The sequence below is a fragment of the Triticum dicoccoides genome, chromosome 2B (assembly GCF_002162155.2).
Source record: "Triticum dicoccoides isolate Atlit2015 ecotype Zavitan chromosome 2B, WEW_v2.0, whole genome shotgun sequence".
NCBI lineage: Eukaryota > Viridiplantae > Streptophyta > Magnoliopsida > Poales > Poaceae > Triticum > Triticum dicoccoides.
The window spans coordinates 458,487,846-458,502,524 of NC_041383.1; the positions used below are offsets into that span (position 1 = coordinate 458,487,846).

The 14,679-nt window shown below is 46.1% G+C and overlaps 1 protein-coding gene across 1 annotated transcript; it reads right to left on the reverse strand.

Annotated features, from left to right (window-relative positions):
* Positions 1–564: 564 nt before the first annotated feature.
* On the reverse strand, positions 565–9,444 carry LOC119364195 (tyrosine-protein phosphatase RLPH2-like). The gene is made up of 4 exons (XM_037629621.1): positions 8,748–9,444; positions 1,922–1,989; positions 1,657–1,836; positions 565–975 (listed from the first exon to the last, which is right to left on the reverse strand). Exons 1-4 carry the CDS (start codon positions 9,253–9,255, stop codon positions 799–801), a joined length of 933 nt encoding a protein of 310 aa, XP_037485518.1. The 5' UTR covers positions 9,256–9,444; the 3' UTR covers positions 565–798.
* Positions 9,445–14,679: the final 5,235 nt, after the last annotated feature.

Below are 14,679 nucleotides of genomic sequence, written 5' to 3' on the forward strand. Positions count from 1 at the left end.
CACCCCCCTGATTTCAGGGTGGGCCCGTGCGCCCCTAATAACTAATGATAGTTCTCCAAATCAGCCTGTACGTAACATTACGTAAATAAATTACGTAGATGTAGCATTGCTGGTGATCCTAGTTCCTAGATACCGGAGTACGTGAAGCTTGGTGACCGATGTGAGTGAAAGAGGACGGGGGGAGGGACCGGCCGGCCGAGTTCTCTAGCGCCGTGGTCCCTTCCCGGTGGACATGTCCGTTCGCTTTCGCTTGCTGTTCATCAGGAATAAACAAACTAGAAGTACAAGGGACCTGCCAGGAGGCTCTCTCCCGACCGTTAATTCAACAACTCCCGTGTGACATGATATCCCTCGCACCTTTTTGCACTGCCGAATTCGAAGAAAAAAAATGGCTCTGCAGGTGCCACGGAGCAAACGAGTTTGTACCATGTAGGCATGTACAACCACCGTTCGAGATCTGTCTGTCTATAGAAGGTGCAGGTTGAGTTAACAAGAAAAGCTGCTGTTTAAAAACAGGGCCATTGCCGTTCATGATTCATACCGACAGCCAAGTACCCAAGTACGTAGTATAATGATGCTGTCAACTGGCACACAGGAACTTCCTTGTCCTGGTTGTCACATTGAGATCACACATTATTTATTTATTTAATCGACGTTATACAACTAAACCCCAATTATGTGTTTTTTGAGATATTATACTCCGTTTTGGCAGATATACATACCAGTCGTCCGATTGCTCATGTTACGACAGTAACAAAAAACATTAGCTTGCATTCGTGCCGTCCGATGCTGTCTAGATTAATTCTGGGACGCCGTTCCCTCTGTGCTCCTGATCACTTCCTTCGAAGGGAAAACAACGGCCGCTATAGGTTTATCTGCGTACCCGCCACCTTCGTCGATGATGAACCTGAGACCGTCCACGTGGAGCTTCCCATGATGCCCACTTACAACGATGGTCTGCTTGCCGGCCAGATCCTGGAAAGGGAAATCCATGTATCAGCAAAACTGCTCATAATCCTAATAAATGTACTGATATATGGACACCAACCATGTAGTCATGAATAAGTTAGTGGCAGCCTATGAGCATACACCATGTGCTTGCTGTTTCAGCAAAAATGGGCTAAACAATCCGAAGTTCCAGAGTGACAATCAAATTGGTGTGATTTATGTAACCTAACTTCACCCAATGCACCTTGCTGCTAGTTTAAAGCATATTAGAAGCAGGACAGTTGACAGCTGTAATCAAATTTCCTGCATGCCACACTTTTTCCCCTTTACAGATCACCAACGCTCTGTGCTAAAGAAAACTGGCTCAATAATTTGATAAAAGGAGAAAATGGCACTTGTCAGTACTTGCATCGTAGCAAGCAAAGATTATGTGCTCACACATCTGATGAGAAAACTCTACACTTTCATTCAAACATTGAGTGCAAGAGTCTTCAGATCAGTTAGCAGCATTGTGCAGAACTATGTTGGTCTCTTCTATATAATCTACAAGGACGGTAATCTAATGCACTGAACTTATATCAAGTTTGTATCTACACACTACATGAGTGTACTGAGTTAGCTGCGACACCAAATTCGACACAATAAACCGGAGAGTAAATCGTTCGTCTCTGGCAAGATATAGTGCAATAGGATCACATATTAGCTCACCTGTGGTATGTTCCAAACATCCTGCCTCCCGCTAAGCATTTGAACTTTTGGAACACTTGTGTCTCTAGTTCTCAAAACTCTAAGCTGCTCATTCAAATCCAAGGACTTTTCCAGGCCGGCATGAACCGCGATCAGTTTGCATAGAATCTGGCCTCCATCTGTATCAATACGAACGTCTTCCTGCAATACAACGATAACATGAAACACAAAAGCAGAAATACGTTTTGCATCTCTAGTATACTTTGAACTAGAAAAGAATGCATACCTCTTCATGGACCCAAACCAAGTCATGCAGAAACTTCTTGTGCTCCTCAGGCACAGCTTTCATGAGATCTACAGTATAATTAGAACTGTGGCAAATTAGAAACTGCTTGGTTAAATTATGGTGGGTGCAATACTGTGACAGTATGTCTATGTGGGCATTAGCCCTTATAGGAAATAATTCCAAGAAAATGTTGAAGGCCCACTATGGTTGCATGTATGGGTGGGAAGTTTAGTCTTACATGTAGAGTTTAGGAGAGTAGAGAGCAACATAAAAGGGACACTTCCCTAAAAAACCATAAAAGGGACTCTCTGTCTCATCCCGGCTTAATAGGAATGATAGACTACTCATATCAACAAGGTACATTTTGTTTTCTGGGAGCCCATCTGAAAGAACCTCAAAATTAAGCGTGCTTGGCTTGGAGCAATTTGAGTATGGGTGACTAACTGGAAAGTTGATCCCGGGTGCGCATGAGTGAGGACAAAGTGTGCAGGAAAAACTAGTGTTGCTCTGTGCGGCCAGTGTAGAACCTAAGTGGTAGCCAGGCGCAACGGCCAGGAACCGGTGGGTTTGGCCGGGCGTTACAATTGGTATCAGAGTCGACCCTCGTGATTACATGGGCATATGCGGGTCCTGTGCGCTGAGATGTGGTGCATGACACGTGTTGATAGGAGCTGGGTTCCTACCAGGCCGTGCCCTCAGGTTATAGGGGTGGAAGGGAGGCTGTCGAGGCGAGGGGCGCGAGCGGCCGGCGCTGGGGCACCGTGATCGCGCGAGAGAGAGAGGCGCAGGGGGCGGCTAGGGTTTAGGGTCCCCGGCTCCTGAAGGGAGCCGAGCAATAGAGATGACTTATTGCTTAATTCCAAAACGAGTCCTTACAAGTGTTTATATAATCCTCCTACGCGCTAATAAAAATAACGATAAGGTTCACATCCCGGATTAATAGGAATGATAGACAACTCATATCAACAAGGTGCACCTTCTTTTCCGGAAGCCTATCGAAAAGAACCTCAAAGTTAAGTGTGCTTGGCTTAGAGTAATTTGAGGATCGGGAATGGGTGACCGACTGGGAAGTTGATCCCGGATGCGCACGAGTGAGGACAAAGTGCGCGAGAAATACTAGTGTTGGTTTCTGGGGCCAGTCTAGATCCTAGGTGGTAGCCAGGCGCAACTGGTGGATTTGGCTGGGGCTTACACTCTCACTCCTTGAGCTTGAGAAGAGCACTTATACACACGCGCTCCTCCTCCGTCGCCCGCCACGCAAAGCGCATGCGTGTTAGGTTTCGTGAACAAGCCAGGCTCAGACCCATGCTGTGTGATCTATTTTTGCACGTTGGAATGGATAATTAATTATTATGATTTTTTTGCGACATAATTAATTATTATGAATTACGAGTCCTAGACAAGCGCGTTAATAATAGTCATTCCCAATTTGTTCGGATGACTAGGACATGGGTTGATCCGTACCGACTGACTACATAAAGAGGACTTTCGTGACCCTAGGCATCACCAATCAGATTGAATATGCCCCTCACGCTCGAACCACCCCACCGTTCCTCTTGTTGTGCTATTCTCGTCTTCCTCTCGGTGACTGCGTGCACGGAAGGGCAGGCCTTCGCTGCGCCCTTTGCAAAAAGCTACATCGATTGAAGGCTAATAAGGTTTTAGGGAGCGTCTCGACGCGGCTGCTTACCTTTGTTCAACTACTTCCACAACTTCATCGACCTCACTATGGTTGACACTGGAGACATCGCTGGTGTCGCGAAGAACGTTGCCGCCGGGGTCATTTCGACCTGAGGGTACATTATGTTAATCCTTTCATTGGTTCACGTTCATTTGTTGTGCATGTGAAATTCATAGATATGTTCGTTCTATGTCTCGTAGGCACTCACATGACTAGTTTATAGTATGTGATTAATATTGTTACTCCCTTTGTTCCTAAATATAAGTCTTTTTAGAGATTCCAATATGGACTACATACGGAGCAAAATTAGTGAACCTACACTCTAAAATATGTCTATACATTCGTATGTAGTCCATATTGGGTTCTCTAAAAAGACTTATATTTAGGAACGGAGGGAGTAGCATTATCGTCATGATACTAAGTTGGATTATAACAATTCACAAATTCGCTAATTACTTCAACAATCCAAACACCTTACATGTTCACAATTTTTGATTCAAAGATTTGTTGCTGCTCTAAAAGTGAAGTCGCTTATAGGTGTGCACTTTAAGTGTTGGCAAACAGAAACCATCTTGTGTGGCTCACAGCTATGAACGTGTTCTGGGTGTCGACTAGCAATCCTTAAAGAGCGCTTACTCCTGAACATGAGCGTTATCGGGTACAAATTGGTGAGCATGCATTTGTGTACGCGTACTGGCAAGAAATTGTGGGATGCGCTCGAAGCTAAGTTCGGCGCAACTGATGCAAGCAGTGAATTGTATGCTATGGAGCAGGTCCATGACTATAGGATGGTTGGCAATCGTCCAGTGGTAGGACATGCTCATGGGATACAATGCATTGCTAAGAAACTTAAGCTCCTTAAGTGTGTGTTACCTGACAAGTTTGTCATTGGGTGCATTATTGCTAACCTTACTCCATGGAGAAATTTTGCCACTTCTCTGAAGCACAAGAAACACATAGCATCTATATTGAGAATCTCATTGGATCTTTGGGTGTCAAAGAGAACAAAGGGGGCTGCAGACAGTCTAGAGTCAACGTGGTGCACAAAAATCCCATGAGTTCCAAGGGGAAAAAATGTGGTCTTCAAACTACCAAGTTCGAGAAGAAGCAGAAGCAAGACAAGGATATGTGCTATGTGTGCGGTGAACCTAGCCATTGGGCTATCAAGTACCCATTTCGCAAGGGCGTGAAGAGCCAGCCAAGAATCCGGTCATTGGCAACACTGATGATGCAATACTTGGGTACGGTAATGTACCTATTGTCCTATCTGCTTGCCAGCCTACTGATTGGTGGGTTGATATATGTGTTAGTATTCATGTGTGTGTTGATGTATTCTTGTTTTTTCTTGTTACTAGGTCTCTCGGGATTTCCACCGTCCTAATAAGAAACAGCTCACATGTCGGCTCACATGTCGTTCGTGGTGTTGGCATGGTACATCTAACGTTTACTTCAAGGAAGATAGTGCAACATGTGTCCTCAATAAAATAATAATCTCGTTAGTGGTTGCATTCTTTGCAAAGATGGATTTAAGTACGTTTTTAAGTCCAATAAAGTAGTGTCAAAGTATGGACCTTTTATTGGTAAAGGCTATGAGTGCGGGGGTTCGTTCTGCCTTTCCCCATCAGATTTTTGCAATAAGGTTGTGAACCACATATGCACTAGTGTCAACGAAGCCGATGCTTGGCATTCGCCACTTTGACACAATAATTTTGGTTAAATGACACGGGTTGCCACAATGGTGCCAGTAGGCCAAGTTTCTCTAGTGGAATCATCAATCAAAGTCATGAAATATTTATTTCCACCTTTTGTCAACACACCATCCATCTCACATAGATCAAAAAGTATGAGCTGCGATGGTGCCAGGTTTCTCTTCCGGCAGCTTTGTGAGGCTTGCAAGGTTGCTTAGCTTGCAACAAGCTTAGCACTTGAGCCTTCTGGTAAGGTGAACTTAGGGATTTTGGCAAGGTGCGTCACAGAACCAAAATTAATGTGACAAAGTCATGAATGCCGGTCTCGATAACACTAGTGCATATATGGTTCACAACCTAATTACAAAAATGTGATATGTAAAGGCAAAACAGACCTCCTCACTCAAAGGCTTTACCAATAAAAAGCACATGGTTTCACATTACTAATGTTTCACATTACTAATTTATTGAACTCAAAAACCAATTTAAACTCATCTTTGTGAAGCATAAAACCAATAATGAGATTATTATTTATTGAGTGCACATGTTGCACGATTTTTTCCGAAGTAAACTTCAAATATACTATGTCAACACCATGAATGGAAGCATGTGAACCATTCCCATTAGGTCGGTGGAATCCTGAGCGCGACTTGGTAACAAGAAAACAAGGAGATATCGGCACACACATGAATATTAGCTCTGATATCAATCCATCAATTGGTAGAGTAAGAAACATAAAGTAAGGTATATTACCATACCCTGGTGTTGTATCATCATTGTTGCTAATGGCAGGTTGACAAACTTTGTTCTATACTAGTTGACCCTTCCCGTCCTTGCGAAATGGGCACTTGACATCCCAATGGTCAGGTTCATCACACACATAGCACATATGTGTCCTTGTTCTGACCCGTGTTCTCAGGGGCGGACCTACGTTCACGCAGCCGGTGTCACAGGACACCGTGTAGAAATTGCGCTTACGTGTATACTACTTCGTATTTGAGGCTTGGACACCTGTAAAAAATAAATCTGGACACCCGTTGGCTTAGTTGGAGCGAGCTCAGGCACGGCCCATACGGCTGTCCATCGTCTCGAGGGAGCAAAGAAAACAAGATATCGATCGATTGGATCCTACCGCTCACATACGTGCTTATCCTGCGCCAGTTCGGTTGGCGCTTGCTCGCCTCCTTCTGTCGCGCCGCCGCCCCTCACCCCCTGAGCAATTGCCACTCATCAGCCGCCATCCCCTGCGATCATCCGCTGGCGGCTGCAGATTGCTAAATAATCAAAGGAAATAGTATTGCTCTCGGTAAGGTCGCCAATTTGTCTCAAACATATGTACATATCCCAATTTTCTCTAATTCTTTACCTAGATTGTATGGCCGGTGTTTTCAAATTCAAGGGAATTACAATAGAGATACGGATTCTGTGATTTGATAAATTTTCCTTAGTGATTCACATCCATTTGAAACCTTGGATTATTTGTCGACCGCGTGGCAGCATTAAGACACAATGTCAAGTAAGTTTAACTTCACAACCATACACTTCGATGAGCAAGCTTTATTTGTTGTTTCTGCCTACAAACACAAATAGTGTAACTCCTTGTGCACTTGTGATAACATAATAATCAGCGAATTACGAGGGAATTTATGTTGCCTGATCATATTTGTTCCTATTGTTTGGAGATGTTATGTTTTATTGTTTAATTTTACACAATCAACAAGAATTTCAAGGGAACACTTCATTTTGATAATTATTTTTTATTATTGGACATTTTAAGCTATTTAGTTGGTTACTTTTGTGTATATTATTGCATAGCATCCATCATTTATGGCGTACATGTGGACCCCGGGAAGTTTTTGGTCTAGGTCCGCCCCTGCTTGTTCTGCTCCTTAAACTTGGTAATTTGATCAAACACATTTTTCCTTTCGAACTCATGAGACTTTTCTGCACCACACTGACGCTAGACTGTCTCTAAGCTTCCTTAGGCTGGTCATAGTGGGAAGTAACTTAGACTAGTAACATGCATATGTTACTATTCTATGTTAGGACCTCCATAATGGGTAGTAATATATGTGTGGTACTCCCTCCGTCCGAAAATACTTGTCGCATAAATGGATGAAAATGGATGTATCTAGAATTAAAATACATCTAGATTTCATTGACAAGTATTTCCGGACGGAGGGAGTATCATGCAAGATTTCATTTATTCAGATGAAGACTCATTTTGCCTCGGGGTGCAGTATGTTACTAGCAATAATGCATCAAACCAATCGGTTCGTGGGAACCGAATGCCCGGCCTGATTAGCAATAATGCATCCGGCGATAAACTTGTCTGAGTAGCCCACACCTAAAGAGCTCAAATTCCTTAGCGATCGCTTGTATCTCGTGAGTTTGTTCTAGCACGGGACTGTTGTCAACCATCCTTAAGTCATGGAACTGCTCCGTATCATACAGTTGATTGCCTAGATCAGTTGCGCCGAACTTAGCTTCGAGTGCATTCCACGGTTCCTTGGCATTACGCATATTCAAATACGCGTATACCAACTTGTCTCCGGCCACGCCAATGACGGCACCCACAAAGTGTGGCGGCATCCTTGAACACTTCCTCCCATTCAGAAATAAGCATTCTTTCAGGTGTGCTAGCCAATACCCACTAACATTCATAGTCGTGAACTACAAGATTGTTTTCATTTGCCAACTCTTAAAAGCACACCCGTAAACATGTTCAGTTTCAGAACAGTAGCAGGCCTTAAATCAAAATTTGAGTAAACAAATAAAGCTTGGGGATTGTTGGAAATAATTAGCATTTTCCAAATTAATTTAATGTAGGCTAATATCACGATGATAGTGCTATAAATATTAATCACATATTGTAAACCACTAATTTGATTTAAGTGAACATAACTCAATACCTATACGATATTGATTGTGTACTCTTGTATTGCCAAAAACAGGGTGATTGTTAATCTAAATAAAGTAGGCATTGCAATGTTTCCACGGAAAAAATAATGATCATAGTTCATAAGTATGTAAATAACCGCAATGTCAGGAATGTGCGCTATGCAGACTTTCTAGAGACGAAACAGGTGGTTGTCAGTACTGTGAAGTGTGAAGTGGTCTCTATGCTCCAGCACTGTCCACTGCAATGTTGTAAGAATGAAAACTGGCCCTTCATACTGGAAGGTGTTCTGTGTTACTGCTTCACAGTCGATGAGACACTATTCCGTAATTAAAATATTGAGAAAGTGGGATATGTAAGGGTTTAACAACGGCTCACATCATTTGGGCTCTGTTAATGACTTTGACTTTAATGTCCATATCTCTAGTTTATTATATGATCGTTTCTTCGGCAGTGGCAATTCACATCATAAGCAATTGAAGTATGAATACTAGTATTCTTTGGATCAGCATGGAAGCACATGTAACCACATTGATAGGGGGGAATTCCTAGACTGACCTGGTGATCCATGGGCGACGCCGTAGGACTCGAAGGTGGGCTGAGCATCGTAGATAGAGCCCTTGTACGGGAGGCCCTTCTTGGGGTTCCACCTCTCCTTGATGACGCCGCCCCATCTCCTCCCTTGCACGTGCATGTCCTCGTGGCCCGGCCCGCGGAACCATCCCTCGTGGGCCTCGTTGTCGATGTATTGGGCCCAGGTGGCGGCGAAAGGGGAGCCGTCGGGGGGCGGCGGCAGCGCTCCGACGAAGGCGGCGAAGGCGAGGTCGTGGTTGCCGCAGAGGAAGACGTGGCGCTGAGCCGGGTGGCGGGCCGGGAGCGCGAGGAGGAAGTCGAGGACGCGGCGGGTGTGCGGGCCGCGGTCGTTGTAGTCCCCGAGGAAGATGACGAGCGCGGTGGCGAAGGCGTCGGCGGGGAGCGCGGACCGGAGGTTCGCCCAGAGGCTCTCCAGCTTGGAAATGTACCCGTGGACGTCACCCACGCAGATCACCGCGCGGGGAGGAGCCATCTCGCCGGCGTCGTTTCCCCGTGCGCCCGAGGACAAGGAGGATGGGAGGAGAAGCGGCAAGGGCAGCAGAGAACCACATATGCGGAGGAGATCGGTCGAAATCGACCTGTTTGTCAGCAATCGCTTGCAATTTTGTTGCCTTGCGAAGGCTGTGGATGTGATCTTGCCGATATTTCCTTGGAGCCTAATCCCGGGAGCGGAAGAAGTAATTACCATCTGTAAACGGCGCCCAGGCCGGTGTTTGCACGTGCAGCTGCTTTGCTGGTTCGACCCGACCGGATCGATCGATAGATTAGGAGGGTACGCAAAGTGCATCCAAAAAAATGTTGACCGAAGAAACAACTTTTTACCCAAAAGATGAATCTTTTAACACGACATAAACGCATGTGAAAACTGAGGTTAAGCGTAGGCGTGATGCAGGGACGCATGTGTTTCGATATAGGGCTGAAAGTTATATCTTCCTTAATAATAAAGGAAAACGTTTCGCGTCTACACGCCGGCCGAAGCTTCAGCCGGCCGAGCGCGCGTCATAGGGTTAGCACTAAGGACATGTACAACGCTCTAGTGTGGACCGATGCCCTAGCCGCCACATCGTCATGCCTGATGCCACCTCCTTCAAACCTATCGCCTACAGAGCAAAACGGGATCCTGCAGAAGAACTCGCCTCTTCCCTAACAAAGCGACGAGGTTGCCGCTGGGCCGACGCGATGTGGGATCCGTCGCTTCGCTCGGTACGTCACCACACTCGCCCAACAAAAGCCCGCGAGAGCGAGAGGAGAAGGGCGGGAACCAGGCGCAGGAAGGGGGAGGAGAAGGGCGGGAACCAGACGCGGGAAGGGGAGAAGGGAAGGCGTGAATCAGGGGAAGGGGCGAAGTAGAGTAGAAGGCCGCGCTCCCTCGTCCTCAGCCCGTCGTCGACGCCGTCTTGCCTGATCTGAGGCGCGAACTAGAGGAGAAGCCGGAGCACCCTCATCCTCAGCCCGCCGTCGGCGTCGTCCTGCTCGATCTGATCTGGGTTTGTTCTCCCTGTAATGTATGAGATTACTTCTTCCCCCATCTCTTACTGTTCTCATGGCCAGATGATTTTTGGTTCAATAAACTAGGCTAGGGTTTGCTGTTTCTGGAGATTTGTGGTGATACGATCAGTAGCTATGTTCCAAGAACGGTATTGATTTCCCTATGCTGCGATTCAGGCTCAATCTATGTGGATCGGGTTGTAATGCTCCCATGTCTTTTCTCTTAAGCAATGTCTCTGGATGCATGTTCAGCAATTTGCTTTCTTCTATTATTTGAGGAATGTGCGGAGCTTCATTGTTCACTCTAGTTTTTCTTCAAGTAAATCATGCGTAGGCAGTGGCGAACCTTGGAACAAAACCGAGGGCGGGCGCAAAGTTAGCGGCATGAAAAAAATGCCACTAACTCTCAATTCTTTTGCTCAAAGAAGGTTAAAAATTGCCAGAATACTACTGAGAACATGTACTATGTACTAGTAGAATTGTTTCATACTTTTTGAAATGTGAAATTTGAACCAAAAATTGCTTCTGTCTAGCAAAATAGCCAATATCTCAAAATCTTGTAGCACAAATTAGCTCAGAATCTTAAATAAACCGCTAGCTATATTGATTCTCTTCTCTAGTACTTGAACAGATTTTGAACCAAAAATAGCTTCTGTTTAGCAAAGCCAATATCTCAAAATCTTGTAGCCCAAATTAGCTCAGAATCTTAAATAAACCGCTAGCTATATTGATTCTCTTCTCTAGTACTTGAACAGTTTAACCAACCACTGTTAAAGCTAGCTACCATTAGTCCATTACTAAATCGTAGACCATATAAACAGAGCACATATTGTATAACTACAGTACAAAAGGGCTATCGACTGGCTGGGCTGGCTTTGAAACTAGTACTAAAAAAATTGTTTGCATCGCTGGAGAGCAGGCTCAAGCATGTTAAAGCCTGCCGGAAGATTCGTCACTGCCTACATGCTACAGGGTCTGCTCTGTTAGTCCATCTATTGAGAGATAACTAGCACATGCTGACATCTCTTTATGAAGAACATATATCAGATATATCTTGATTTGTTTGCCATTCCCCTGGATCTTTCTTTCTTTATTTGAGGAATGCATGTTACTGTTAGGATTAAGAACTTATAACATGGACCTGGTCCAGCGAGGTTACCATCTCTGAAAATAGTTCCAGTGTTTATCAAGCAGTAACTGTTGGGGAACGTAGTAATTTCAAAAAAATTCCTACGCACACGCAAGATCATGGTGATGCATAGCAACGAGAGGGGAGAGTGTCGTCCATGTACCCTCGTAGACCGTAAGCGGAAGCGTTATGACAACGCGGTTGATGTAGTCGTACGTCTTCACGATCGACCGATCGTAGTACCGAACGTACGACACCTCCGCGATCTGCACACGTTCAGCTCGATGACGTCTCACGAACTCATGATCCAGTAGAGCTTCGAGGAACAGTTTCATCAGCACGACGGCGTGATGACGGTGTTGATGAAGCTACCAACGCAGGGCTTCGCCTAAGCACCGCTACGATATGGCCGAGGTGGATTATGGTGGAGGGGGGCACCACACACGGCTAAAGATCAATGATCAACTTGTGTCTTGGGGTGCCCCCTACCCCCGTATATAAAGGAGCTAGGGGAAGGCGGTCGACCAAGGAGGAGGGCGCGCCAAGGGGGAAGTCCTACTCCCACCGGGAGTAGGACTCCTTCTTTCCTAGTAGGAGTAGGAGAAGGGGGAAGGGAAGGAGAGAGGAGGAAGGAAAGGGGGGCGTCCCCCCCTCCTTGTCCAATTCGGACTAGAGGGGGAGGGGGCGCGTGGCCTGCCCTGGCTGCCCCTCCTCTTCTCCACTAAGGCCCAATAGGCCCATTATACTCCCCGGGGGGTCCCGGTAACCCCCCGGTACTCCGGTATATGTCTGAACTTGCTCGGAACCCTTCTGAAGTCCAAACATAGTCATCCAATATATCAATCTTTATGTCTCGACCATTTTGAGACTCCTCGTCATGTCCGTGATCATATCTAGGACTTCTAACTACCTTCGGTACATCAAAACACATAAACTCATAATACCGATCGTCACCGAACGTTAAGCGTGCGGATCCTACGGGTTCGACAACTATGTAGGTTGTTGGAAATATGCTCTAGAGGCAATAATAAAATGGTTATTATTGTATTTCCTTGTTCATGATAATTGTCTATTATTCATGCTATAATTGTATTAACCGGAAACCGCAATACATGTGTGAATACATAGACCACAACATGTCCCTAGTGAGCCTCTAGTTGACTAGCTCGTTGATTAACAGATGGTCATGGTTTCATGACCATGGACATTGGATGTCATTGATAACGGGATCACATCATTAGGAGAATGATGTGATGGACAAGACCCAATCCTAAGCCTAGCACAAGATCGTGTAGTTCGTATGCTAAAGCTTTTTTAAATGTCAAGTATCTTTTCCTTAGACCATGAGATTGTGCAACTTCCGGATACCGTAGGAATGCTTTGGGTGTACCAAACGTCACAACATAACTGGGTGGCTATAAAGGTGCACTACGGGTATCTCTGAAAGTGTATGTTGGGTTGGAACGAATCGAGACTGGGATTTGTCACTCCATGTGACGGAGAGGTATCTCTGGGCCCACTCGGTAGGACATCATCATAATGTGCACAATGTGATCAAGGAGTTGATAACGGGATGATGTGTTACGGAACGAGTAAAGAGACTTGCCGGTAACGAGATTGAACAAGGTATCGGCATACCGACGATCGAATCTCGGGCAAGTACTATACCGGTAGACAAAGGGAATTGTTTACGGGATTGATTGAATCTTTGACATCGTGGTTCATTCGATGAGATCATCGTGGAACATGTGGGAGCCAACATGGGTATCCAGATCCCGCTGTTGGTTATTGGCCGGAGAGTTGTCTCGGTCATGTCTGCATGGTTCCCGAACCCGTAGGGTCTATACACTTAAGGTTCGATGACGCTAGGGTTATAGGGAAGGTATGTACGCGGTTACCAAATGTTGTTCGGAATCCCGGATGAGATTTCGGACGTCACGAGGAGTCCCGGAATGGTCCGGAGGTGAAGATTGATATATTGGACGAAGGGTTTTGGAGTCCGGAAGTGTTCCGGAAGTACCGGGTGATGACCAGCATGACCGAAAGGTGTTTCGGGAGCCCCGGCAAGTGTTGGGGGGGCTTCATGGGCCAAGGGGAGGGGAAAACCAGCCCACTAAGGGGTTGTGCGCCCCCCTCACCTATTCCCACGTGACCAGGGGGTTTGGGGCGCCCCATCTAGGGTTCCCACCTCCTGGCTTGGGGGCCAAGTCACCCAAAGGGGAGAACCCATCTGCCCTGGCCGCCGCCCCCCTAGGGGAAACCCTAGGGCGCCTCCCCCTCTCCCTTCCCCCTATATATAGTGGAGGTTTTGGGGCTGCCCAACACATGAGTCTCTCTCTCCCAAGGCGCAGCCCTACCTCTCTCCCTCGTCGTCTCTCGTAGTGCTTGGCGAAGCCCTGCTGGAGTATCGGGCTCCTCCTCCACCACCACGCCATCGTGCTGCTGCTGGACGGAGTCTTCCCCAACCTCTCCCTCTCCCCTTGCTGGATCAAAGCACGGGAGACGTCATCGGGCTGCACGTGTGTTGAACGCGGAGGCGCCGTTGTTCGGCGCTTAGATCGGAATCAACCGCGATCTGAATGCTACGAGTATGACTCCTTTATCTGCGTTCTTGTAACGCTTCCGCTTAGCAATCTACAAGGGTATGTAGATGCACTCCCCTTCCCCTCGTTGCTAGATTACTCCATAGATTGATCTTGGTGATGCGTAGAAAATTTTGAATTTCTGCACCGTTCCCCAACAGTGGCATCACGAGCTAGGTCTATTGCGTAGATTGTATGCACGAGTAGAACACAAGTTGTTGTGGGCGTTGATTTTGTTCAATATGCTTATCGTTACTAGTCCTATCTCGTTTCGATGGTATTGTGGGATGAAGCGACCCAGACCGACCTTACACATACACTTACGTGAGACAGGTTTCACCGACTGACATGCACTTATTGCATAAGGTGGCTAGCGGGTGCCAGTCTCTCCCACTTTAGTAGGATCGGATTCGATGAAAAGGGTCCTTATGAAGGGTAAATAGCAATTGGCATATCACATTGTGGATTTTGCGTAGGTAAGAAACGTTCTTGCTAGAAACCCATGGCAGCCACGTAAAACATGCAAACAACAATTAGAGGACGTCTAACTTGTTTTTGCAGGGTATGCTGTGTGATGTGATATGGCCAAAATAATGTGAATGATATGTGATGTATGAGATTGATCATGTTCTTGTAATAGGAATCACGACTTGCATGTCGATGAGTATGACAACCGGCAGGAGCCATAGGAGTTGTC